Below are 27,656 nucleotides of genomic sequence, written 5' to 3'. Positions count from 1 at the left end.
TAAAAGTAATATTATACCCTGACCCGGGAGAGCAAAGCCCCAGTATGTACCCATACCTCCACTGAGGATACAGCACAGACGAAAATTTACATGGCCCCAAATAGAACAAGTTATTGAATCTAAGTCAAGGGTATATGGGTGATCATTGTACCATTTTTCTAACTCTTCTATGTGTTTGAGACTTTTCAAAAAAAGGGTGGGGGGGGGACGACAATGTCTTCCCCTCCCCCCACCAAAGGCATACAGCCCTTCCTTCCCTCAGGGAGTTTACAATCTAATAATGGAGGCAGATTTAAATAGCCATGTGATTACCATTGTGGTCCATGCCGCACAAGGAGCTGCCGCCTACTGTGAGAATTCACTACAAGTGGACCTAATCCAGCCGTGAACGGGGGGCGGTGGGTGACTGGAAAGGCTTCCTGAGGGCTTCAGCTAAGAAAGGGGTAGGTGTGAAGATGCTTGAGCGCTCACCCTGCTCCCGGGCAGGGGACATCTCATTTGTTAATTCACACGCTTCTGTTCTCATTCATTCATTCCTCCAACAGAGTTGGTTGGGCACCAACTCCGCCAGGCCCTGTGCCAGGTGCCGGGGATATGGTGGTGCCGAGGCACACAGGACCGTGCCCTCCGAAAGCTTCCAGATGACAGGCAGGAATCAGTCCCGTTTCCTTTCATTTCCTAAATCCTGGAAATGTTGACTGGTAGCGGTGTTCTTATTACAAAACTGCATTACAGCTGAGCGATTTGTCTGTATAGCATAATGAGATTTTGATCTGCAGTCATGTGCGTAGCATTTACCTTGTGGAGTCTCTGCTGTAAATTTTCTGTTAATTACTGGCTTTGTTACCCAGCATGGCCCCTCCCTTTGTGTGCCGTAAGGGAACAAACCCGGAGCATTAGTCTGAGCAAAACTAATTAGGAAGATAAGGCCCCTGGAAAAAGGTATTCCAAAACTAAATAGGACTGATTTCTGGACTTGCCTGGGTTTCTGGATTATCAGAGCCGTGGTTTCGTATTAGCATGAACAATTGAGAAGGGCTTTTAAGTTGCATGTACTTTAAGACCCCATTGAAGAAAGAGAAAGAGAAGAGGAAGACAGAGAGTACCATAGATAAGTATAACATGTTTCTTTCAACGATCTCCAAATGCTTCCATCTGTATTTCATTTTTCCCAACAGCTTCCTGAACAAGTATTCCTGTTTTCTTCATTTATGGGTACGGGGAGACCAAGTGACTTAGTCCAAGGTGATATCGCTGGTCAGTGGATGAAACAATGAAACACATAACAGATGACACAGATTCATTAAAAAATAAATAAATAAATAAGTAAATAAATAAATAAAAGCCAAACCTGCCCTTTTCGTGATGTTTCTAAGCAATAAAAATCCTGCCATTACCCCAACTTCCCCCTCTTTTCACCGCCTCTCCCCCACCCCCGCCAGCACACTCGGGTCAGAGAAGAGTATACTTGGGTTCTTTGAAGACTCGGTGATGTTAAAAAGATCCTCAGCTTAAATCCCAGATAGCACAGCCACGGGTTACGTGTGGGTTTTCTTTCTTTTTCTTTCTTTCCATATTGCTTTAAATAAAAATCTTGGAGCCACCAGCCGTGTAATGATGGATTATTTTAAGTAACAACTTGGGGGGGGGTGCAGAATAAATTAGAAACACAGACCCTTCCTCCTCGGTTTGGCAGGAGAAGGCTTTTGCTGCTGGGATTTGAAACCGTGGGTTTCTCCGCTGCTTGCAAAGAGGAAGGAGGCCACATGCTCAGGAGGGTGAGAAATAATGTTATCCTCTTGTCCTGTGTCTCCCCATTAAAGGCAGCCATCTGCTGAATTGTGACACGTGCTCTCAGCTCGCCCTGGGCTTGGGTCATCCGTTCCACTCACTTACAGGGGACTGGGGAAGAGATTTGCAGGCCTCCGCGGGGACAGGACTCAGGGCTCCGGTTTCTCCGGCCAGCGCCCCCTCTGACCCCCCCCCCCCCATTGAAGACCCTGGGGTGGGGGAGAGCGGGAGCAGAACCCCGCTTTGGCGACCCTGATGAGGTGTGAGGTAGTGTTGGGTTTCCTTTCCCAGCAGAGGCCCCCAGCTCTGAACACCGGCGCTGAGGCAGGAACTGGGTTTTTTCAGATCCACTTTAAATGAGACCAGATGGAGGCAGAGGCAAATTCAGGCTCCCTAGAGGACAGTTGGGCATTCATCCAGAGGCCTGTGAGTAAACCTTTTTTCTTCTTCTTTTTTTTTTTTTTTTTTTTTTTTTTTTTTTTTTTTTTTTTTTTAGCAGATTGGAGATAACAGTGACCAGAACACCTAGAAAACTCTGTTTCAAGAGCCTGGCTTGAAGTCTGGCTCTTGTGGGAGAGGCTGACCCACCCTGAGCAGGGGTCGCCCCTGGCCTGAGGTAGAGCTGTTGTACCTAGAATCTGGCCAGTTGGGTGGAGTGGCCCCGGGCCGGAGGCTTAGGCCCGAGTCCGAAAGGAGAGAAAGGGCAGAGGGAACCCAGAAGAGGAGGACCAGCCCCTCCATGGCTTCTGCTGCCTCAGTTGCCTTCCGTGGGTGGGAGCCGCCTTGCGGAGCCCATAGGGTTCCAGGTCGTGTTCCGTGACCCTCCTCCCTCTGGACTGTCGTCAGGCCACAGGCCCCATGCCCTCACATTTCAGCTGCGTAAAGAAGTCTGTCACTGCAGTCAGCTTTTCCATTTGAGAGTAGCAGTCCTCTCGACAGGGCCCTGGAGCCCAGCACCACTCCTCGGCCACTAAATCACTCTGTGACTCTGGACAGGTCACTTCCTCTCTCTGAGTCTCTGTTTCCCCTTTTGTAACATGAGCGGGTCGGAGTGGGTCGGAGCCCGAAGGGCGTTACCAGCTCCAACCTTGTGTGGTTCTGAGTGTTTCCTGGTCCCGCAGCTGAATTTCTTTGAGGCTCTTGCCTGCTTCTGCTTCCGACCGAGGTGGTTAACTCCATCTCTTCCCTGCTTTGACTCCTTGAGCTGGGTGGAGAGACAGAGTTGTGGAAAAGGCAAGTCTGTGCTTTTAGCTCAGCAGGGTCTCTCTAAGTGGAATAGAAACAGCCCTTCAGACAGTCTGTCCAGGTGGGGGTGTGTTGCCATTGTCGTCTTATAGAGGTACGCGACAGCTGAATTTCTGTCTATTGAATCCCATCTTAAATGCGCTAGGAGAGCTGGCCATTTAATGGAATCCTGCTGCGAGTCCTTTTATAGAATGAAAAGCCACTCGGGAATTGATCTGGTGTATTAAAATCCAGAGTTTCATCTACTCGATTTGCCCCAAACGGACCTTTCTCCCTGTATGGTAAGCATGGTTTCCTTCGTGCCTCCCCAGGGCCCCCTAAGCTGCCCGGCCCCCCGTCCCCCCCCCCCCACCGAAAGGCTTTTCTGGGGCTTTTGGGGGTTCTTACGGCTGATGATACAGTGGCGTCCGCTCTCTTGGTGGCGCTGGAGGCAGCGGATCGGGCTCTCGTCCACCTGATTGCTTCATCAAGTCTTTTAGCGGCATGTTTCCGGATATGTGACTCGACTGCTGGTTCACATGAATCCTTATAATAATAAGTTATGTAGATATAATAGTAATGTTATAATAAGGATAATAATAGGGTTTTATTGTATTATTGCTAAAATAAGTGTTTACATACAATAAAACTGCCCGAAAGCTGAATACTTAACCGAATTTTCTAGTTATCTGTATGTTAAAGCACCTTTTTTGGTACTTGTAGCTGAAGATTTTGCCACAAAAGCCGAGGCTGCTTTCCTGCCTAGGAAAGTATCATCATAGAATCTTTTTTAGAAAGGAATCTTTTTATTCTGGTTATGAAAGTAAACTATGCCCCCCCCCCCAAAGTAAAATATGCCTATTGTAGAAAATTTGGGAAACACAGAAAAGCAACAACCTGCATTCCCTCCACCCAAAAGTAACCATTGTCACCATTCTGGTGTAAAGTTGACCTTTGAACAATGCAGGGGTTAAGGGCACTGACCCCCACACAGTCAAAACTCCACGTATAACTTTTGACTCCCCTAAAACTTAATAACTTAACACCCTATTGCTGGCTGGAAGTCTTACTACTGATAACATAAATAGTAACATTAACACCTACTTTGTATGTTGTATGTATTATATACTTATATTCTTACAATAAAGTAAACTAGAGAAAAGAAAATGTTATTAAGAAAAACATAAGGGAGGGAAAATACATTTATAGGACTACCTTGTATTTATTGAAAAAAAAAATCCACGTATAAGTGGACCCAGGCCCTTCAAACCTGTGTTGTTCAAGGGTCACCTGAATATTCTTCCAAGCTTTCAAAAATACATCTACACTCCCCGCCCCCCATGATTGGAATGATTGGGGTTTTGTTTTGTTATTTGCTTGGTCATATTTGGTGATCATTTTTCCTTTTCCTTAAATATTCTTTTTAATTTTTTTTATTAAACTTTTTTTAATGTTTATTTTTAAGAGACAGACCGGCAGAGAGCGGGGGAGGGGCAGAGAAAGAGGGAGACACAGAATTTGAAGCAGGTTCCAGGCTCTGGGCTGTCAGCACAGAGCCCAACATGGGGCTCAAACCCACGAATTGTGAGATCATGACGTGAGCCAAAGTCAGCTTAACTGCCTGAGCCATCCAGGCGCCCCTCTTTTTAATTTTTTTTAATGTTTATTTATTTTTGAGAGGGAGAGAGAGAGACAGAGAGACAGAATCCGAAGTGGGCTCCAGGCTCTGAGCTGTCAGCGTAGAGCCTGACGCCGGGGCTCAAACCCACGAGCTGGGAGAACATGAGCTGAGCTGAAATCGGACACTTAACTGACTGAGCCACCCAGGTGCTCCCTTGTCATTAAATATTCTTAGAAGATATTTGTACCAGCTGTTTAATATTCCGTTGTGCATCACTGAACTATTCACTGATTTTGATCATCCTGAAGGTTTGCAGGGTCTGTGATGGAGAAAAGGGAAGGTGTGAGAGATCAGGCCCACGAGAGAATCCTATTTCAGTGTGTCTACGACGAGGTGCAGAGAGGCCAGAGGAGCAAGTTTAGGGAAAGGCCAGTGGTCGGCAATGAGTTCCAACCTTTTGGTTTTGGTCTCATCCTTCAGAACGTCAGCTACTGACTTAGCCACGGGGCTTGAAACAGGAGGCCAGAAACTCCATTGATATTGACGCACCTTCAGTTCCCAAGGGCCTCATATACTGTTTGCTTCCTATGCGACTAAGGTTGGAAGAGGGGCGGGGCGAGGGGGGTGGGTAGAAGGGGCCAGGGGTTGCCCACTTGGGTGCTTATGGGACTCTTTATTTTCAGAATAACAGCAGTGAGAGGAAGATGCACAGCTGGAACCGCCATAACTCGTTCTTCGTAACGCGAACCTTTGAATATTCAATTAAAAAATGAGATTGGTGTGTCCTCAGGGGAGGAGGCGGAAGAGAAAGAGAGCAGAGCTTCTGCCTGTGATATGAAATGTGGTATAACGTATTTCAAACCGCAGGTGACTGCAGATGGGGAGAAAACAGGAAATGGAATTGGGGAGGGGAGAGGAGGGGGGGCTCTCTCGATTCGAGGGAGCCCTCTTTCATTTTGCCTTTCTTTTAGCTCTTCTCAGACTCTGCATCCTAATTACCTCTGCTGCAAAGCTGAGTGAGAACTCTTTTCTTGTACTAAACATGTTTTTAAATGACACAGGTAATGTGTGAATACATTCATGCTGTAAAAGGATCAAACAATACAGAAGCACGTTGAATGTCCCCCTGAGGAAGCCCCCCCCCCCCCCGCATTTCCACCTTGCTCCCCTGAGGTAGCCACCATTCCTGGTTTAGTGGGTTCCTTTCTGTCCCCTTTCTATGCACTCACATACATTTATGTGCAAATACACATATATAGGGCTTTTTTTTTTTTTGCATATATGGGCTCTTACTGTGCTTATTGTACTACGAGCTTCTTTTTGCTACAATATAAATATGCCTTGGAGATGTTTTTATCAGAATATACAGACCTACCACATTCTTCTCAATGGCTGCAGAATATTCCAGACTATGCATGTATCACAATTTAGTTCAATATTTTTCTATTATCAGACATCTGTGGGTTTTCCCCCTTGTTTTTCAGTATCGTAATCAAGGCTGTGATGAATTTCCCTATACATGGATCTTTGCACAGACACGTGAGTTTCTGTAGAATAGATTCCCAGGGGAGGTTGCAGGGGGACAGGAGACGGGCCCTTTAACATTTTGTTGACTGTGATCCTTCTAGCCTCTCAGTTCAAGCCTTTGAACGTGACACCACCTGCTACTCAGGTGATAACTTGAGATATTAGCGTTGGGTTGTCATTTCCATCTTCTCTGGTGCACATTGTAATCAAGACCTCAATTCATCAGGTCACCTTAAGGAGAAAGAGGAGAGAGATGAGATAGCAGAACTTTAGTGAGGGAGGGGGAAGAAACTTCCAGAGCTGTCCTGGGGTCAGTGTACATTCAGTCCGATGTCCTTTTTTACCTCCACATATTTAGCTCTGAACAATGAGAACTGATACTCATGATGACCTTGACATCTTATAAGATTCATCAAAACAAGAGTGAATAGTGCTCACTAGACAGGATTTCCTAAAGCAGGAAATATATATACAAATACATTTTTGAAGCTTTCTCGACTCTAAGCCTTGAGACAAAAAGTTTGCTGCTTAGGGGCGCCCGAATGGCTCAGTCGGTTGAGCGTCTGACTCTTGGTTTCTGCTCAGGTCATGATCTCACGGTTCATGGGATCGAGCCCCGCATCTGGCTCTGAGCTGGCGGTGCGGAGCCTGCTTGGGATACTTTCTTTCTCTCTTTCTCTGGCCCTCCCCCACTTGTGCACATGCGCTCTTTCTCTCTCAAAATAAATAAATATTTTTAAACAGTTTGCTGCTTAAATCTTTAGCAGGAAGAACACAGTAACCAGCTCCCATGCTTCCAAGTCTCCATAACCTTCCAGTTAATTTTGGTGTATTGGATGGACACTGAGTAAAAAGATACAGAGAAAAATAGGGATTCTAAAGCCACCAGTGACCTTCATCAAATCCAGACTAATGGTTAGCTCTCTGTAATTCTTCCTCATTTCAACCTTGGTCTCTGGTGCTAGAAGACTGTTGGGTCACCTCCAACTTCTCCGATCATTTCCCCCCTCTTGGAAGAATCCTTTTCATCTTCCATTCCTTACTTATGGACATTTCCTGCATTCAGTGCCTAGCTCTTTTCTCCCTGTACTATCTCTTAAAGAACACATCCAATTTCCTCCCACTTCTAAATTCATCCCCCAGTGCTGAATTCTCCTTGAGCCTACAATCCCATATTGCTAAGTACTTGTTAGATTTCTTCTCTTGCATATCTCACCAGAAAATCAAAACGGCCTTATTGTCCTTACCATATAAAATGTTTTTACAAATCCAGAAGACAGAGACAGACCCCTATGTTCTAAAAAATGGGCGAGGACTTGAATAGGCAACTCACATACATGTGTACATATGCACAATGCGTGTATAGATACACAATACAGAATACACAATAAAAGGAATGTTCCCCTTCACGTGCAAACTAAATGTTGTGATACCAGTTTTCAATGATTCCATTCCCAGTGGTTAAAAAGCCTCAGAAACTTGGTGTTGGTCTAAGTGTGGGCAAACAGACACTATTGCATATTGGTGACCGAAGTAGACCTTTGTACTATTTATTCTCTGTTGAGTGATTCCTCAGCGTGTACTGAAGTCTTTCTTTTTCAAAAAATTTTTGTAATGATTATTTACTTTTGAGAGAGAGAAAGACAGAGCCTGAGGGGAGGAGGGGTAGAGAGAGAGAGTGGGAGACACAGAATCGGAAGCAGGCTCCAGGCTCTGAGCCGTCAGCACAGAGCTCAACTCGGGGCTCAAACCCACGACCTGTGAGATCATGACCTGAGCCGAAGTCGGACGCTTAACGGACTGAGCCACCCAGGTGCCCCTGTACTGAAGTCTTTGAAATGTGTGTGCCTTTGGACCCAGCAGGCTTCAATTCTAGGGGTTTAACTTAAGGAAATAATCAAAGATCTATGCACACCTGTAAGAATGAGAATTATTGTTCATACTGTTTAAAACTTGGAAACACGCTAAACGTCTAGCAGTGGAAGATTACTTAAGAAAATATGGTGAATTCCTACAATGGAATGCTATATGGCCAACACAAATAGTGTTTTAGAAGTATGCTTCATTTCTCAAGAAAAGGTCCATACTATATTATGCGCCAGGTTTTGTAAAGGAGCATACAGAATTATCCCTATTTTGTAAGAAACAAAAGGTATACAGACCGGAGGGAAACGTATGTAAATATTACCAGTGGTTATCTCTGGAGGGTGCTGTTATGGGTGACTGCTGTTTTCTCCTTTACAATTTTCCCTATGTTCTACAATTTCTACAGTGCACCTTGCGTACTTTTTAGAAAATAAAAAGCCTGATAGCACGTAATTTTTTCGTAATAGCTTATCTAAAACCAGAATCCTCAACTTCCCCACTAAGCGAGCACCCTTTCCTGGCTTCTCTCTTTTCTGTCCGTGGTGCCATCACCAATCCAAGCTCCCAGGCTTAGAACCTTGCAGCCTTAGAGCTCTGATTGTCCCTTCACCCTCTCTTCAATCGCTGATTGAGCGATCGCCCTTCTTTAGGACATCTCTCAAGTTTGTTCCTCCCTCCTGAGTCCCAAGTCAGATCGGCTCAGTTCAAGCAGCACGTATTGGCACGGTGCCTGGATGCCTCTCTGCCAGGTCCGTGTTAGTGGAGTCCTCTGTCTTCTTGCCTCTGCTCGCTCTCTCCAATCAGTCAGTCAAACACCCCGCAGCTGGAATGATCTTTCGAAAACCTGTATCATGGCTCTCCCCGCTCAAGACACTCAAAGGGCCCCCACACCCCGTTGCCTAGGGAATAAAGCCCATACACGCTTCCTTCTACTCTTTACGGCACTGTGCTAGGTGGGAGGTAACGGGGAAGGGGCACATGGGAGGTTCTTGTGGGTTTTTGTTGACAATGACGTAAGTCTTTAAGCATCAGGTGTGGGGCTCGCCCCATCTGTCCACTGCGTTCAGTTTGAAAAGTCCCTTTCCTCTCCTTTTGGCCCTTGGACCAGAGGCCAGAGTTGCACGGTGCTGAATTTGGACACAGGAAGAGGCGGCCAGGGGCGATAAAATACGGCTCAGGAAACCTCAGCTCTGAGTCTGTCCCAATTTCCGATACCCGCTACGGAAGAGGATCCATCGAGAAAGCATATTGGCCCTTAAGTCTCTCTCCCCTGCAGTGGTGAGGACCGAGAGCAAACGGTGGGAAACTTCCACCTTCGTTCGTCTGCTTTAAGAAAAAGGAGAAAAGGGGTGGAGGGTGAGGGGAAGCAGAAAGGGGTGTGTGTAGAACAAGCCCCGAGTGGTGTGGGCCACGCATGAAACCCAGCTGTTTACAGGCGCCCCTCTGGGGTCCACAATACGCCAACTCAGACTGTGGCATATGGCTGTGTCAGGAATACTCCACCGGGAGTGTGGGGGGAGGGGCGAGACGCGTGAGGGTAATGAACTTGCCAGATGGCGCTCCCGGCCCTGATCCTGTCTCTCGCTCTTGGAAGACCTGCTGAGGGGGCCCAGCCCATCCCTCTCCGTGGGACCTAGGCTCAAAGCAGGTGCAGTCGACCACGAAGACGGCCTGCTAGAACAAACAGCCCGGGATGCCGGTGCGGGCCTCCTGGCACTAACCATGCCCTTCTTGGACTGCTCTTGGCGCCTTTCCGGTTTACCGAAATCTTGGTGTAAAACCATTAACGATAGGAAGCTCTGGGACTAGCAGGTGAAGGAAGCAAAGGCCCTCTGCTTTGCGGGGCTGCGACTGGCCTGGCCGACCCCTGTGGAGACCAGGGGTCCCGCGGAAGCCTGGAGGCCGCTCTCTCTGGCTGGGGGGGAGACACAGGCGTTCCGTGGCATCGCGTGTTATTTGGGGGAGTCCGAGTACATGGGTGATCTCACAGTGCAAGAAAAACAGGTGCTGCTGTTGACGGAGTGCCCACCACAGGCCAGGCACCGTGTTCCGTGCTTGAGGAACATTATCCTGTGTCCTCCTCGCCCCTGTCCTATGAGCTAGGAACCACGCGTCCCCGATTTTACAGGTGGGGAGGCCCTGAGAAGTTAAGTAACTTGTCCGAGGTCAGAAGGTGAAGGAGGCAGGATTCTCACACGGAGACCTGTCAGAGGTCAAAGCCTAGTCTCTTAACCTCTACACCGAGCCACCTTTGTGGTTGCCCAAAATGCCCTCGAGACAGGACTAACTGCTTTTTTTGAAGTCCTGTTGTAATGTTCGCTGAGCACAGAGGCATGGACCAGGCGTTGTGCTTAAAGCTCGTTGGACGTTGTGGCACATTCGAGACCCCCTGTCTCCTAGGACAGACGCGGGAGGAAACGGGGTCTCCGAGAGGTTACCCAGCTTGTAAGTGGTGGAGGCGAGAGTTAACCCAAGTCCGTGAACCCCTGAACCCGCCCTCCCACCTGTCGTGAGCCCCCTCTGCAGTTTGCTCTGTCTGGAACTAGGGTGACATTCATCACGGAGCCTGGAGATGCCCGTACCTAAGAATCTGTGATTTCTTTCTTTCTTTCTTTCTTTTAATATTTATTTCTTTTTGAGAGCTCAAGCGGGGGAGGGGCAGAGAGAGGGGGGCAGAGGATCCGAAGCGGGCTCTGCGCTGACAGAGGCTCGAACTCACAATCCGCGAGATCATGACCCGAGCTGAAGTCGGGCACCCATCCGACTGAGCCACCCAGGTGCCCCAGGAATCTGTGATTTCTAAGCCGGTGGTGATTTCTAAGCCATTCTGCTTTGGAGCCGGGAGTAGCTATGGGAAGATAAGACACACGGGGCCTGGGCGAGCGTTACTTCCTCGCTCGGAGATCGTTTGGATGAGAAGTGAGACCCAGGTTGCTTTTAAGCACGTTTTCCTTTTCTCCCCTCCCTCCCCTTCCAAATTAGGGTGAAGGCTGCCGAACTGTCCCCCTGGCTGGACATGTGGGGTTTGACAGCTTGCCCGACCAGCTGGTGAATAAGTCAGTCAGCCAGGGTTTCTGCTTCAACATCCTGTGCGTGGGTGAGTATTTCCATAGCAGGAAATTCTATTACAGAATATGGATCCTTAATGGCTGGATGTGGCTTTGCAGGTAATTAGGTTAAATACTGAGCCATTCTGATCTATTTGCAAAAGTGCTTTCCCCACTTCTTCCTCTTTTATCCCTCTGTTTGCTTTTGTAAGCAGCCGGCTTGTGATTATATTTTTCCCTGGCCAGACCAGAAGGCGTGGCCGTACCCTGGGGGAAACTGAGCGCTGTGACACCCTGTGGAAATGTGGCCAGGGTGCTGGCTGGCTCAGCTACGGCTGTCAAGTTCCTTTGGACTGAGAAAACCGGAGCCGGACAGAATTTGGGTGGCGGGGGAGGTAGTGGCTGTGGAAGGGTGCCTGCCCACCAGCTGTGGGCAGTGGGTTGGGGCTGTCTGTTCCTCTGCAGCCCTGTCGTGCTTGCCACAGTTGGAGCTCAAGTTCAGGGACCATACAGCCGAGCGCCAAGTTCTCTTATTCTCTTATAGCCTGTCTCCACCTGGACCTTTAGTCTCCAGCGTGGGGACCATGTCTTCTTAGTCACTTCGAATGTGCCAATCACAGCACAAAGAGAGCTCAGGAATGTTTCTGAAATGAATGAATGAGTTAAGCCCACAGGAAACACTCGTTATCCCTGTCAAACACTTCAGCGTGGTAACAATTTGAGTCCTTACCAGGACTCTGCGAAGTGAGCAGAGGGAGCGAGTGGCATTTGTATCTTCACGGGGCAGGTGGAGACCCAGACATTTGGGGAGGATTAGAGAGTCAGGGGAGGCAGCCCAGAATAAGTGGCGGAGCCAGGACAAAGCCCCAGGTCTGGCCCACCCCCTTGGCCCCTCCCACTGTTTCTCGAACTGCGAACTGCGGAGGGGGGGGCGACATCCTTTGAGAATACAGAGGCACTTTGGAGCCGAGGAGCAACAACAGCTCCTTGACAGTCTCTCAGAATCTCTCCTTAAGACCTTAAAAAAATCCCAAATTTGCAAACACAATCACAGCATATAATTAATTTTCACTCCACAGTGCAGTAAAGTGTACCTGCGTATTTTCAGCGACCTACTTCTAAACCTTAACGATTGTGTAAATACCATAATAGAGTCCGTTTTCCCGCTGGTTGGTACACTCACACACTTTGGCTAATTGCTCTTCCTTATTTTTGTAGAGAGTGTATGGGGAACTCATTCTCATTGAGGCTCTGAACCACTGCTGAAATTGGATATTTTACTCTTTTAATGTAGTCTAAAGTTCTGTTTTCTTTCTTGTTTTTTATTATTTATTTTGAGAGAGAGCGAGAGAGCACATGAGCACGAGTGGGGTAGGAGCAGAGAGAGAGGGAGAGAGAGAGAGAGAATATTCCAAGCAGGCTCCGTGCTGTCAGTGCAAAGCCCGACTCGGGGCTCGATCTCATGAACCGTGAGACCATGACCTGAGCCGACATCAAGAGTCAGACGCTAAACCCACTGAGCCACCCAGGCGCCCCTAAAGTTCTGTTTTCTGTCTAAGCTCATTCATTTTCTAGGACTTGTTATTTTTCTTTTCCTCTACCCTTAGCACCCTTTGTCAGATCGTTTTCTGTAGGTGAGTAACTGGCCACTGGAAGATGAAGAGAGAAGAAGGCCACTTCTCAGTATGGACGACAGGCAGTCAGCTAGGCTCACTCACTAGCCGAATGACTCACTCCCACACATCAGCTTGGGAGCCCGTGAGATGGAAATGTGTGCTTTACAGAATGACGCGTCGCGGGCCTTTAGAGTCCGCAGCGAGGCCATTAATTCTTCAAATGCCAGAAGCCTGCTCGTGGTTATGATGAGATGCTGTTAGGAGAAGGACACAAAATCAACAGAAGCCACGGTGATCAACCGCAAGGTGCTATCACATCCGATATTAGCACTGCCAAACCTCTCCAGTCTTTGGCTATTGGCCAACTTATTTCGCATAATACTTGATTACTGAAAGATTTCCGCACAAACATATTGGATTCCCTTGGCATTCCTCCCAGAGCTCCGTATGACCTGTACTGAAGTTGAGGAGATGAAAGGTGAAATGACAGGCCCGCCCTCAGCAGCCTTTCAACCGAGTGCAGTTGGGTGGGTGAGTAAAGCTTCAGGAGGGAGGCCATGTAAATCAGAACGGCTCTCCGAGGGCGAGAGGTGAAGGGCAATGGGATCTGGGGACCACGGGCTCCCCTAGGGCCCAGAGGAGGAGGCAGCCGAGCTCCAGGCAGTGGGTAGGAGAAATAGTAAGTAAACCCCTGTCCTCCAGTTCCCACCCAGGTGCTGGACGGCTACAGCTGCTTCCGCGTGCCCCTGCTGGGGAACCGCCCCAGACCCTTCAGGAGGGGGAGGAGTCAGAAAGAGACCCTCGCCCCCGAAGACCCACCCCCTCTCTTTCTTTCCCTGCTTGCCAGGTCTCAGAAATAGCCCTACGAGCCCCTCTCTTGGCGCCGCAGGCGCCTGCCTTGAATGCCCCCAACCTGGCCTGGGTTAAGTTCATTCCCCATCCCTGATCCCAAACAGCCTGTGATTCATGCATCCTGCTCTCTGTCTGTGTTCACAACCCCGTCATTGCTCAGAGAACCCACAATTTGGGCCAAGGTCACGTGTGGTTTAGAATGGCTCTAAGGCTGCAATCTCAGCTCAGCCATGGGGCCGGGTACTGTCACTGACTTGGTGAAGGGTCCGCAGCTTGACTGCCGAAGGTGACCTTTTCTCTCGCGGGACTTTCCGTGGCCATTCTGTCATGCTTACCGCCTGTGCATAACTATCAGGTTTACTCCCTTAATGACTGTTATAAAATGATTCTGTTGAGGCATAGACTATATGCCCCCAAAGGATTTTCTCTTCTTTTTTCATAGGGCATTTTTAAAAACGTTTATCTATTGGGGCGCCTGGGTGGCTCAGTCGGTTAAGCGTCCGACTTTGGCTCAGGTCATGATCTCAACGGTTCGTGGGTCTGAGCCCTGCTCAGGCTCTGTGCTGACAGGGCAGAGCTTGCTTCGGATCCTCTATTTCTCTCTCTGCCCCTCCCCTGCTTACGCTCTCTTCTTTCTCTCTCAAAAAATAAGTAAACATTTTTTGAAAAGTTTACTTACTTATTTTTGAGGGGTGGAGGGGCAGAGAGAGGCAGACAGAGAATCCCAAGCAGGCTCTGCGCTGTCAGTACAGAGCCCGACGCGGGACTGGAACCCACAAACCGTGAGATCATGACCTGAGCTGAAGTGGGATGCTTAACCGACTGAGCCACCCAGGCGCCCCATTTTTTTTTAGATACTTATTTTTATTTTGGGTTGGGGAGAGTACGAGCAGGGGAGGGGCAGAGAGACGGCGACAGAGGATCCGAAGCGGGCTCCGCACTGACAGGCTGACAGCGGCGAGCCGGATGTGGGGCTCGAACCCACGAACCACAGGATCGTGACCTGAGTCCAAGTCAGACGCTCAACTGACTGAGCCACCCAGGTGCTGCACAGTTACTATTTTCAGAGGGCGAGGCACATGCGTGTGGGCATATCATGACTCCCCTCGAGCAGATTTTCTATGCTGGGCGATAATTACTGAATGGGATGAGGTTCCCCTCGCCCTCCCACTCCCCTGACCAAAAAAAAAACCCTGCATACTAGTCGCTTAGCTTTGGAAATTGCAAAGGTCCCATGATCCTAGCTAGATACAGTACAGGAGGGCATCCGAGGAGACGCCGGAACCAGCAGTACCCATGTTCTGGGGCCCGTTGCTTTGCACTGCTGGGAAAGAGCTCCGAAGAGACACAGCCTTCCGAATGTGCCAGCAGCAGGAATGCCTGTGAGGAGTGCAAAGAGTCATAATGATAATATTTACTTTGAAGCTGCTCGGGATTCCAGGCTCAACTTGGCTGTGTTGAACTTGGAATGGAAACGCGCGAGAGAAGCAGGATTGAGGCTCACTGGAGAGGCGGGGAGGGACAGCTAGCCTTCCGTCAAGGTCAGGGGCCGATGGCGTCACGCGTTCATCTCTGGGAAGGGCAGCCGCTCACCTGTCGAAGGCGGGCTGCGAGCCGTGGTGCGAGAGTGTGCAGCAACCCTCTCTCGGGGGAAACGCCGCTTTGGTTTGTAGCCTTTGCCCACTTCAGCTGATTTGAAGGTGCCAACGCGACGTGGTTGCACGAGGGGTTGGGACCGTCTGCAGGAAGCTGGGGGAGCAGCGCGCCCCTGTCGGCCAGGCCTCGGCAAGATCAGGAAGGAGAGAAGATCGGGAAGCTCACAGAGCCAGGCGTGACCTTGTCCTTGTCCGTAGGCTCCCTAGAGTTCCTGGAGGGTGTCCTTTTGAACACCACCTCCTTGTTGAACTCCCGGACCGCTCTCTTGGTTTATTCCAGTATTTGGAGCTGGCAGGCACTTTAGCTTCATGTGACCCTGAGCTCCGTGTGAACAGGGACTGTGGCTGTCCTGTTCATCGCTGTCTCTTTGGCCCCTTAAAATGGCGCGTGGCTCCTGTTAGAGGCTCCGTGAACATTGGTCCAGTGACCAAATGAACCCCACCATAGCACGCCTGCGGGACGCACGGAAGGCATGTGGGTCAGAGGTATGGGCTCCAGTGTCAGACTGACTTACTACATCGTGACCCTAGACCAGCTCTTTCCTCCACATTTTACAGATGAAGAAGGTGAGGTGCGGAGAGACCGAGGAGTGGGGCGAATTCACGCGGCTGGGAAGCGGCTTGGCTGACTCTTATTAAGGGCAAACGGTAGTAGCTCTCATAGGTTTATTGTGGGGAATGGATAAGCAAATAGAAGTATCCCAGCAGGTGCCTGGCACATAGTAAGTGCTCCAGAAACCATAGCTATTATCATTACTCCAACCTGCTCATTTTATGGAAAAAGAGACTGGGGCCCAGAGAGGGGAACGCCCTTGGCTGGGCATCCACCGACGACCCGGCTGGGACTCTGCAGTTCATCGCTTGCAAGGACTTATTTACACAAGGTGCCAGAGGACGGCGTATTTCACACTACGTGTTGTAAACTGCAACTCTTTTCTAAAAAACCTGGTGTTTCCAGAATACCGTCTACATTAAGCCAAGTGAGATGGAATCCTCCTGGCCGGTGGTGATGGCTTAAAAAGGGCTCAGAAACCCTGCCGTCTGTACAAGGAGGGAGGAGGAGAGAGAAATGGACCCCTCGGGGCTCCCGAGGTTTCCTGCTGGAATCTGCCAAGTCCCCACCTTCCTGCAGGGGTGTGGAGGCGGCTGACCTGATCTTCCTCAATGCTGGGCCCAGGGCAGCGTGGGAGGAGACAGCATCCTAGGCTCAGGCTGGGTCTGCGCCAACCATTAAGAGAGACCCCCCCCCCCCCCGCGCCCCCCAGGCTCCACAGTGATGGGAAATGGGAACGGGAGCACTCGATAGCCGCGGCACCGGCTCGCTTGATTTTCTGCCCTCTTCTCTTGTTGCATTTATCACGATTCCCTGGACACCCGCGGGTTCTTTTCTTCCACTCATCATTGGGCATCTAATTTCCACAGCCCTTTCGTGCCGGCAGGCATTCGGGTGGTCATTTGTCCTGCTGCTCCTCCCTGCTGCCCTGCCCTGCCCTGCCTGGCCGGCCTCCATCCGTCCAGCTGTGCAAACAGAGCAGCCGGCAGGCAGTCTGTACCTTGCTCCTGACGCCTCTGTGTGCGCCCTGGTCGGGCGCGCCCGGGAGTGCGGGAACATGCCCCATCCCCTGGTCTCTTCGAATCCTTAGGATGGGGGGTGGGGGGCCAAGGAGCCAGCTCTGGGTGCGGGGGAGTCAAGGCCCACCACTCTAGGAGCTGCGGGGCATTCAGCAAAGAGCTCACGGAACAGAAGGGGGTGGAGGCGCGGACGCACATGGAAAAGTCATCAGGCACGCACGAAGATGGGCTCAAGGGACGCCTGGGTGGCTCAGTCGGTTGAGCGTCTGACTTTGGCTCAGGTCATGATCTCATGGTTCGGCTCAGGTCATGATCTCATGGGTCGGGGCTTCGAGCCCCCGCTTCGGATCCTTTGTCCCCCTCTCTCTGCCCCTCCCCCGGTGGTTCTCCCTCTCCCCGGCTCCCTCCCTCCCTCTCTCTCTCAAAAATAAATAAATAAACTTAAAAAAGGAAAGATGGGCTCAAATGTAGCTTGAACGGCAGCGCCCGGAGGGAAGGTGATTTAAGGGTGAGCTGTGTTCCCTCCTCAGAGGTGCCACACCCCCACCTCGGGCGGGGATGGGGGGGGTGATACATTCCGGTGCTTGGCCAACTCTGTCACCTCCCATTGCAAAGGCCCCACCTCACCAAATTTTTCTTGAGCCCCAAATACTTCCTGTTCCTTTAGGGAGGAAGAAAAAGGGGCCTCTTCTGGGAGAATCTTTGCGGCTAATAGGTATAGCAGACCTTGGCTGGAAACATGATCTGTGTGAGGAAGCAGTTTCCTGCACCCTGGCAATCAACCACGTTAGTCAGACCTGGCTGTGGAATTGGGCTGGGGGGCTGGGGAGCCGGGCTGAGCTGAATGTTCTTCTTGTTCTCTCTCTCTCACCCAATCTCTGCACACACAGAAAGCTCTCTCATCGTTGACAGATATTTGAAAAAGCACGTCCTGCATTCAGAGCTCATTATTCACCATAGAAGGCATGTAAGATGGCCTCCTCCCAGAGGGTGGGGAGCAGACGGGCCGTTGTGCATTTATACACACTGTAGCTCCAACCCTGGCCATGGACCCCCCCCCCCCTTGCAGATTTGGACTGTCGGTCACAAAAGGGTGGGGGCGATTTGCCAGGCCAGGACTTGCCCAGTGCTGACCCACTGCCCCCTGGGGAGACATCGCAGGGGTGGGGAGGGGGGAAGGGGAGCAAAGGGTGAGGATACCGGAATAGCAGGGTGGTCTAGGTATTCCAGAGGCAATTCAGGGTAATTAGCTACTGACTCTTCTATTCCTGGCATTCCTGAATCGCCGGGCGTTGGGGCGGAGGCCCAAATACAGTCTGGATCCATGGAGATGATAAGGGCCTGTAGTACCCGGCCCAGCTTGTGGCCTCACGGGACATTCTTGCCCAACTGCCATGCCACCAAGTTTCCCCCAGTGTCTTCTTTCCCTGAAGACCCCTTAGCTCCTGGCAGTGGCTTGACATCCCCTCCAATCCCCCAGGAATGACCTCCCGAATGCTTCGCCGGTCCCCACGGCCTTTCCCCGACTCGTCTCCCCGGTGTGAAAGTCAAGACTTGAGATTCTTGTGGTTTAATTTATTAGTATTCTGCAGCCTGTTAGTTAAACAAACACACGACGGGTTTGTTTGAAATTGAAGGAGGAGAATTTGTGGCCTGCTAAATTCCCTCCCCATTAGCTAAAAATGCCCCCCCCCCTTCCTGGGGTACACGTCTGGGCATCCTCAGAAGATAATTTACTTGACAAGGGACCACTGTCCCTTTCTTTTAAAATCGAAAATAGCCCTTTAATTTTTCTTACAAAAGCTATCTGTGGGGGCGCCTGGGTGGCGCAGTCGGTTAAGCGTCCGACTTCAGCCAGGTCACGATCTCGCGGTCCGTGAGCTCGAGCCCCGCGTCGGGCTCTGGGCTGATGGCTCAGAGCCTGGAGCCTGTTTCCGATTCTGTGTCTCCCTCTCTCTCTGCCCCTCCCCCGTTCATGCTCTGTCTCTCTCTGTCCCAAAAATAAATAATAAAAACGTTGAAAAAAAAAAAAAAAAAGCTATCTGTGTTCCACATAGCCAACCTGGAAAATACACAAAAGCATTTAAAGGGAGAGATGAAAACCGAGCATAAGCCCAGCACCCAGTGGTAGCCCTTGGTAAGAGTATGTTGTATTTCCTTCCGGACTTTTCCCAGGTATAACCCTACCTCTCCATCACTGCCTGTACGTAGTTTCTTTTTCTGACTATAAAAGCAATGCGTATTAACCTTCAAGTAACACAAAAGTAGGAAGACTAAAAGAATTACCCCAATGCCACTACCCTGAGATGCTACTGGCTAATACATCCCAGGGCTGTTGAGATCATGACCTGAGCGGAAATCAAGAGTCCCGACGTTCAACCGACTGAGCCACCCAGGCGCCCCTCGTCTGTATAGTTTCATACGCTCTTCATTTACTGTCTCATCGCGTACATGTTTCCATGTCAATGAAAAGACATCCAAAACCTGATACGGAATGCGTGCAGGATCCCTGTGTGAACAGACCGTCATTTATCCTTTTGCTTTTCAGGAGAGACAGGGTTGGGCAAGTCGACCCTCATGGACACCCTGTTCAACACCAAGTTTGAGGGGGAGCCAGCCACCCACACGCAGCCGGGTGTCCAGCTCCGGTCCAACACCTATGACCTCCAAGAGAGCAACGTGGGGCTCAAGCTCACAATTGTGAGCACAGTGGGCTTTGGGGACCAGATCAACAAGGAAGACAGGTAAGGAAAGCCATGGGGTGTGGAGGCTGGTGGGAAGCCATGGGGAGGACCTCCCCACGGGGTCCTTCCTGGACGTCCTCCCAAAATGGCACGTGCAGGCTGCCGACGCAAGCGCCGCCTCCCCCCGGGGTCCCTGTTTACATCAACCATTCTACTCGGCCCGCTTTGCCAAAAGAAGGGTGTCTTTCCAGCATACGTGGGTGAGGTCTCCATTCCATTGGGTAGACATGCCGGGGCACTGCCATGCCCTGACAACCTAAAACGGAATGACTTTGTCTCTGCCCTTGAGGCAGTCACAGGGAAGGCCGGTTTTGAGCAAATAAGTTCCATCGAGTGCGATATGCTTTGTAAAGGACAGGGGACAAAGAGCTGAAGGTCAAGTTACCATGCGCACATGAAGGAGAGAAGAGTCCGTTCCAGGTGGGGACGTCAGGGAGGCCTTCACGGAGGAAGTGCCCCCTGAGCGCTGGCCCTCGAAGGATGAACTCTTGCCAGACAGACAAGGGGAGGGAGGGAAGGGCAGTCCAGGCTGGGGGGACTGTTTGTACAGAGACAAAGAAGTGTGGAAGAGGGGCGCCTGGGTGGCGCAGTCAGTTAAGCGTCCGACTTCGTGTCAGGTCATGATCTCACGGTTTGTGAGTCCGAGCCCCGCATCGGGCTCTGTGCTGATAGCTCAGATCCTGGAGCCTGCTTCCCATTCTGTGTCTCCCTGTCTCTCTGCCCCTCCCCTGCTCATGCTCTCTGTGTCTCAAAAATAAATAAAACATTAAAAAAAAAAGTGTGGAAGAACATTCTAAGGAACTGTCACTTGCTCTGTTTGGCTAGCTCAGAGGCAGGTTTACTGTGAAGCTAATGAAACTTAAGCCTCGGGGCACCCTCTTACACAGGCCCTTCCAAGGCCCTGTGACTGATTTTTAGTCATAATGTTGTTTTGCCTTTCTTGGAGGGCCTTTCCAATCGTGTAAGCTTTAGGTCCCACAGTACCTGGGTCTGCCCCTGGGCTAGTGCTTGGCGTGAGCTCGAGGAAAGTAGGGGGAGATGAGCCTGAAGAGGTCAACAGGAGTCAGATCGTGGAGGAATTTCTAGAATGTGCAGACGTGGAGCCATTGAGTTTTATGAAGTAGAAGGAGATAGTCCCACCTTTGAAGAGGATTCTTCGGAAGGGTATGGAGAGTAGGAAGACCAATTAGGAGACTGTTGGACCAATTAGATCAAGGCCAGAGGTGACACAGATGCCGAGACAGGGAAAAAAAAGAGGCAGATTTGGTAAATGCTGAGTAGGTAGAATCACCAGGACTCGGCAGAGACCTGGTGTGGGGTTGTGAAGGCAAAAGAAGAATCTAGCATGAGGCCCAGATTTCTGGCTTTGGAGAGTCTACCAATGGTGGCGGTATTCAGTGAAAGAATTAATATAAGAGACCAAGGTTCTAAAACAATCAGCTGTGTTTTAGACATGTCGAGTTTGAGCTGTCTGGGGACCGAGAGACCTGATGACCTCGAGGCGGAGGCAAGGGAACGTACAGGGTTAGAGGTCAGCAGAGGGTCTGCACTGGAAATAAAGATTCGGGTTATCAAGGTATAGGGAGCTGTGTTCCAGCCACAGAGCCACGTAAGACCATCCAGGAATCAGAATGCTGGGCTAAAGACGAACACCTTAGGATGTTGACTGAGCAAACGGAGCAAAAGACATTCTGCAGAGAGACTGAGCGGGGGTTGTTACCAAATTTGACTATGATGTTCACATCAGCTTTATTCAGAATGGTGCGCGAGTGAGGGGTGGGGTGCCTCAGAGCTGGGGGTGTGTGGAGGGCTGGGGGTCGGGCACCATCTGGATTTAACTAGATGTCACATGGTTATCACACGTACCTGTCTTGGAAAGGGCCGTTCATCACTTTGAGAAGGGTCTGCTCATCCTTTGAGGATTCTCTTGCTTCTTGGATGAACTGGATCCCCAGTTCTCCTATTTCTCCCTTGTTTTTAAATTTGTTTTTTCACGTTTATTCATTTTTGAGAGACAGAGACAGAGCACTAGCGGGAAGGGGGCAGAGAGAGGGAGACACGGAATCCGAAACAGGCTCCAGGCTCTGAGCCGTCAGCACAGAGCCCGACGCGGGGCTCGAACTCACAAACTGCGAGATTCTGACCTGAGCTGAAGTCAGACACTCAACCAACTGAGCCACCCAGGCGCCCCACTCCTATTTCTCCCTTAAAGCTCCAACAGCCACACTCATTTCCGTCTAACGAACAAATAGATTTTAGCTTCTTAGTGATTGAACCGAATTTTGGTTTCCATTTGAAATTCTAGACGGACACACCTCTGCTTTTTATAGGTTTGCTTATTGTGCTAATCTTGTTTGGTTGAGAATAAATTGGACCCTGGGGAAAAGGGGATATTTTGGGTCATCTCAGCTGCAGACTGCTCAGGACCTTTTCTATTAAATTTCTGGCAAGTCTCAGTAACACACATTCAACATATCTTTTCTTTTTTTTTTTTTTTAAGTTTAGTCATTATTTTGACGGAGAGAAAGAGTGCAAGTGGGGGAGGGGCAGAGAGAGTAAGCCGGGCAAAGAGAGATTCCTGACTGGGCTCCATACATACCACCTACCGCCAGCACCCAGCTCGACGCGGGGCTCAAAACCACAAACTGCGAGATCATGACCTGGGTCAAAGTCAGACGCTTAACGGACTGAGCCGCCCAGGTGCCCCCATTCAGCATGTCTAACATTGGAAACAGCCTTGGTAATGATGGTTTGGGAGGACCGAACCGACTACGGCACTTTAGAGGCTAATCTATTTCCGTTACACTTGTAATATCCTCATTGTTTTTCCTGATTATAAACATGATATGTACTAATAGAAAATCAAATAATACAAACTCGAAGAAGTAGAAATGAAAAGCCTGCCAGAAAGTGGGCTGGGGCGGAGTAAGATCCAGGGATTTGTAATAAAAAGCGGTGTTTTCTCCATACTGACGGGGCCATTTGGGCACAGATATGTCCGTGCAACCTCACTAAAGCAGAACACCAGGATGCCATACTTTACTCAGGGTGCATGGTCAACTACGAAGAGCAGTGATTCAGGCCACATCCTGGGGAAAGCCACTATTTAAAAGATGTAGGAGCAGGGCACCTGGGTGGCTCAGACCGTTGAGCATTTGGCTCACGTCATGATCTCATGGTTCGTGAGCTCGAGCCCCACATGGGGCCCGCTGCTGTCATCGCAGAGCCCGCTTCGGATCCCCTGCCCCCCCCCCCCACCACTCATGCTCTCTCTCAAAAATAAAGATTAAAAAAAAAAAAAGATGTAGGAGCAAGAGGGAGATTGAGCCAGTCTAGAAAAAGGCGTGCTTAGGAACTTACGCTTTGCTCTCAGACCTGAGTTCAGATCCCAACTTGCACTTACTAGCCCAGAGATCCTGGACAAACATTTTGTGCTGCTCTCAGCCTAATGTTGTGGCTGGACCCGCCCCTGTGGTTCTTACGCTAACAAGATGCCTTCAGCAATAACCATCAGGAAATTTGAGGACCAAAAAGGTTTATTATTCACAGGTCCTGGTTCTGCTTTTATCTAGATGGGGGGTTTAGGCCCAGGCTTTGGTGGGCTCACTCTAGATCGGTGACTTTAAAACATAAGATCGTGAATTTATTTTTTATTTATTTTTGAATTTTTTTTTAACGTTTATTTATTTTTGAGACAGAGAGAGATAGAGCATGAACGGGGGAGGGTCAGAGAGAGAGGGAGACACAGAATCGGAAACAGGCTCCAGGCTCTGAGCTGTCAGCACAGAGCCCGACGCGGGGCTCGAACCCACGAACCGCGAGATCGTGACCTGAGCTGAAGTCGGACGCTCAGCCGACTGAGCCACCCAGGCGCCCCAAGACACTTCCATTCTTTAGGGCTCAGTTTTCTCACCTGTAAAGTGGGGATGACGATAATACCAGTGCCTACCCTAGAGGGTTGTGGTGAGGCACAGTTGACCGGTCTGGTGTGCAAAATGCTTAAACAGTGCCTGGCACAGTAACTCAAGAACAGAAGATATTGTTATGATCATGACTTTTATTGGTAGAAGAATCGAGGGAGAGTTGTACCATGTAGCATCTGGGGAGGGAATAAATGGAACTGAAAAATATCCACTGGGTTTGGCAACATGAAGGTCACTAGTACATTAAGGAATAACAATTCCAGGGAGGTTGTGGGTAGAAGTTCAATTGCCATGAGTGAATGGAAGGTAAGTAAATAAAGGCATCAGAATAGCAGAAAGAGGGACGCCTGGGTGGCTCAGTCGGTTAAGTGTCCAACTCTTGATTCCGGCTCGAGTCATGGTCTCGCGGTTCCTGAGTTGGAGGCCCGCGTTGGATCCCCTGCTTGGGATTCTCTCTCTCCGCCACCCCTGCACCTCTCTTGTGCGCTCTCTCTCTCTTTCTCAAAATAAATAAACAAAACTTTTAAAAAAAGTAGCAAAACGATAGAACAGGGGCGCCTGGGTGGCTCAGTCAGTTAAGCATCCGACTTCGGCTCAGGTCATGATCTCATGGTCCGTGAGTTCGAGCCCCACATCGGACTCTGTGCTGACAGCTGAGAGCCAGGATCCTGTTTCAGATTCTGTGTCTCCCCCTCTCTCTGACCCTCCCTGTTCATGCTCTGTCTCTCTCTGTTTCAAAAATAAATAAACGTTAAAAAAAAAAAAGCAATAGAACAGAAAAGTGAGACCAAAATCAAGTTCATGTTTACATGGGAATTTGCATATCTAAGTCAGCAGGGAATGGATGGACTATTCAGGAAATTGTGCTGGGAAAATAGGCCATCCGGGCTTCTGGGTGGCTCAATCAGTTAAGCTTCTGACTCTTGATCTCTGCACAGGTCATGATCTCACTGTTCGTGAGTTCGAGCCCCTTGACGGGCTCTGTACTGAAGGTGCAGAACATGCTAGGGCTCGGTCTCTTTCCCCCTCCCCGCTCAAAATAAATAATCTTTTTTAAAAAAAGAAAATAGGCCACCCTTTAGGAAAAAATAAAATGAGACCCTCCCACACAAACACTGGCCACAAAAATAGATTCCAGTTGGATTAAAAACAAATTCTAAAAATATGAGAGAAAATATAGGAGAATATTTTTATAGCTTTAGGGGTAGAAAATGCTTTTCTAATTGTGACACAATCCAAAAACCATATAAGAAAAGACCGACAGATTTAAACTTATTAAAATTAAAAAACCACCCTTTGTATTGAAAGATAACTATAAACAAAAGTAAGAACAGACTACACGCGGGGAGGAGATAATTGCAACCTATACCACAGACAAAAGATCTTTCAATGAGACGCAGGTAATTGACAGAAGGGGCAACGTAAATGGCCAATTAACATATGAAATGATGCTCACCCAAGGTCACGGAGATTAGGGAAGCGCAAAAGGAAACCATGAAATAGATCTTTCATCCATCAGATTTGCAAAAAATAAAAGATGATAATGCAATGGCTGCTAACACCAGCTGATTTCATTTATGTTGCCGGGAATGTAAATTGATACAGATTTTTTTAGAGGGCACATATGGTGAGATCTGTCAAAATTTTCAATGCGAAAACCTTATGCTCCAGCAATTCCACTTTTAGGTATACGGCCTAGAGAAACGACTGCACACTTCATGACAAGTGTATTCACTGCAGCGCTGGATAGGGGAATAAAAAAATCTTTTAAACACTTTAAATTTCCACCAACAGAGCCACGAAGTGAGCTGTGGTACCGCCGCCCCAGGGCATTGTATTTGGCAGTTGGAAAGAATGTGGTAGGTCTGCGTAGACTCACATGGACATGTCATTAAGTGAAAAGAGAAGTTACAGAATGAGACACAGATCGTGATGCCATTGGTATAAATCCACCTTTCACAATAAGACAGCAAACACATCCCCCCCCCCCCCGCCCCGTATGAATGCACAGAAAAAAAGATCGGCAAGGAGAATCAACAAACTGAAAATAGTAGTTACCTCCTAGGAGAGGAGAGTGAGTACATGTATCGGTCACATAGTTAAAAATACATTTAGAACAGAGCGAAGTTTACAAAAGGGAAGCAGATAAAGTGGGCGTAGACCGCTCGTTTAAAAAGCTTTCCTGGACTGGGAGAAAGAGATAAGGCACTGTCTAGGGGGAGGCAAAGAGGTCAGGGGCGACTTCTTTTTTGTTTTTTAAAGTTTATTTTTTGCAGTCCTCTCTGCGCCCAACATGGGGCTCGAACTCACGACCCCGAGATCGAGAGTCGCATGCTCCTCCAACTGAACCAGCTGGGCGCCCCATGGGTGATGTTTCTGAGGCAGAGAGAGAGATGATGATGATGATGATGGTGTTGAGGGCTTGAACAGGAGCAGAAGCTTTGAGGATGTGAGAGAAAGAATCCACAACACGGAGCAACTAAATCGTTGTGGGGGATCTAGCACGAGTTAGCCGACTGGCATACAGTGGGTATTCGGTACCTATTTGTCGAGTGAATGAAATCCATATTGATGGGAAACCTAAAGCAAAGAAAACCCTTCTGAGTGTTTACCTTTCAAGACCAAATGTATCCATCGAACGTGTCAGCTAGGATGCCGACAAGGGTAGACAATAGCCTACGACGTGCTGAGTGCAACGGAGATGAAGGTGTTGATAAAAGAGTAGTTCACGTCGTGAGTTATGGGGTTCGGCCCGGGCTGAAGGACATGAGGCCAACAGGGGGCTGACAGCCTGTGAGATAACAGTGGTCAAGGCCCCAGAGGACTCCATGAGGTGAAAGACCGGGTTTAGGAGGATCGGAGGGGCAAGGGGGTTGGAAAGATGTGAGCCTGTGGTCAGAGAGCAGGGTGTTAGAGGCAGGATGTCTTGGGTGAAGCTGGTCTGGCTAATGGTAAGGCATGGAGTTGGCTGGAGCAGGGGGAGGTGACAGTTGTGAAGTTCAGACAATCAAGGAATAAAGAGGCTAGAGGTTGATGGGTTGTCCGCAAGCACATTGCAGTCACCCAGAATGGGGAGGACTGTGGGTCAGGTGACACCAGAAGAGGGTGTCGGGTGGGGGGGGCCGGTCGGTTAAGCGTCCGGCTCTTGGTTTCAGCTCCGGTCACGGTCTCACGGTTCGTGGGTCCGAGCCCTGCGTCGGGCTCTGTGCTGACAGCTCAGAGCCTGCTTAGGATTTTCTCTCTCTCCCTCTTTCTCTGCCCCTCCCCTGCGCGTGCTCTTTCTCTCTCTTAAAATAGACTTTTTTTTTTCTTTTTTAAGAGGAGGGTGGTGTGCGTGTCAAAAGGAGAAAGGGTTTTACACCGAGGTAGAGAGGAGTCCCAGTCCAGGAGTGGCACTGAGGGGCGGCACGAATGCCCACCCCGCTGACCCCAAGGCACACAGGCTGTGGGAGAACAAGCTGCCTGTGCTAGAGACGGCCGCCAGGTACAGATGCCCTCAGGGTTGCGGCATCCTGGGGTGGGGGGGAGGCGCGGAATTAGGTTTCCATTAGGGCAAAGAGGTAGGCAAGTTCTCTGAAAAGGAAGATGACCTAGGCCAACACTGCTTACACTTTAATGTCACACACAAGGCCTTGAGGCTCTTGAGAAAATGCAGATTCTGGTCCTGTAGGTCTGGGTTGGGGACTGACTGCATTGCCAGCAAGCCTTCAGCTGATGCCCGTGCCTGCGGTCCAAGGACCTCATGCCCGAGTGGCAAAGCCGTAGGCAATTGTGTTTATCGTGGCTCAGTGGTGGTGGTGGGGGGGGTAGGGTTCAAAGGGCATAGTGGGAGCGTGTTTACAGGACGAGAGCTGGGGTGGGGGGGGGTGGGGATGAGTCCAGAGAGGACAGAGCGGACTAGGGACGGGGGTAGAGGGAAGAAGAGGTGCCTGCAGGGATGGTGATAGACTGAATTAGCTGTTATCACTTCGGGCATTGTTCCAGTAGACTTGACCTTGTGCCACCTTGGTTTTGCTGTCCGAGACGGTTGTGCTCAAGCACGGTGTCTGTGACCAGGCCTCGTGAGTCTCTGGCAGGGGAGGCTCGGATGGCTGCATCTGCACGGAGGACCGGCACACAGAGAATGCGTGTGCAATGCAGAGCAAGACACCAAAAGATGGCGCGGGATGGAACCTTCCAGACGAGCCAAGGTTTAAGGCGAGTGAGAAGAGTTATAGA

The 27,656-nt window shown here is 49.8% G+C and overlaps 1 protein-coding gene across 7 annotated transcripts in view; it reads left to right on the top strand.

Annotated features, from left to right (window-relative positions):
• Positions 1–27,656, top strand: part of SEPTIN6 (septin 6) — a 66,673-nt gene that overhangs the window by 3,705 nt on the left and 35,312 nt on the right. For 5 of the 7 annotated variants that reach the window (XM_030305945.1, XM_030305942.1, XM_030305944.1 and 2 more), the window contains exons 1-3: positions 2,143–2,217; positions 11,012–11,126; positions 19,320–19,515. In XM_030305945.1, the coding sequence (XP_030161805.1) occupies positions 2,158–2,217; positions 11,012–11,126; positions 19,320–19,515 (371 nt within the window). In that variant the 5' untranslated portion in view covers positions 2,143–2,157. Of the gene's footprint in view, positions 1–2,142; positions 2,218–11,011; positions 11,127–19,319; positions 19,516–27,656 lie in introns of those variants that run through there. The other 2 variants (XM_032592245.1, XM_030305941.1) reach the window with 1 other exon arrangement.

The sequence above is a fragment of the Lynx canadensis genome, chromosome X, assembly GCF_007474595.2.
Source record: "Lynx canadensis isolate LIC74 chromosome X, mLynCan4.pri.v2, whole genome shotgun sequence".
In the NCBI taxonomy this organism is placed as follows: domain Eukaryota; kingdom Metazoa; phylum Chordata; class Mammalia; order Carnivora; family Felidae; genus Lynx; species Lynx canadensis.
Note: the sequence above shows the minus strand (reverse complement) of the source record. Positions and strands in the feature narration are given on the sequence as shown.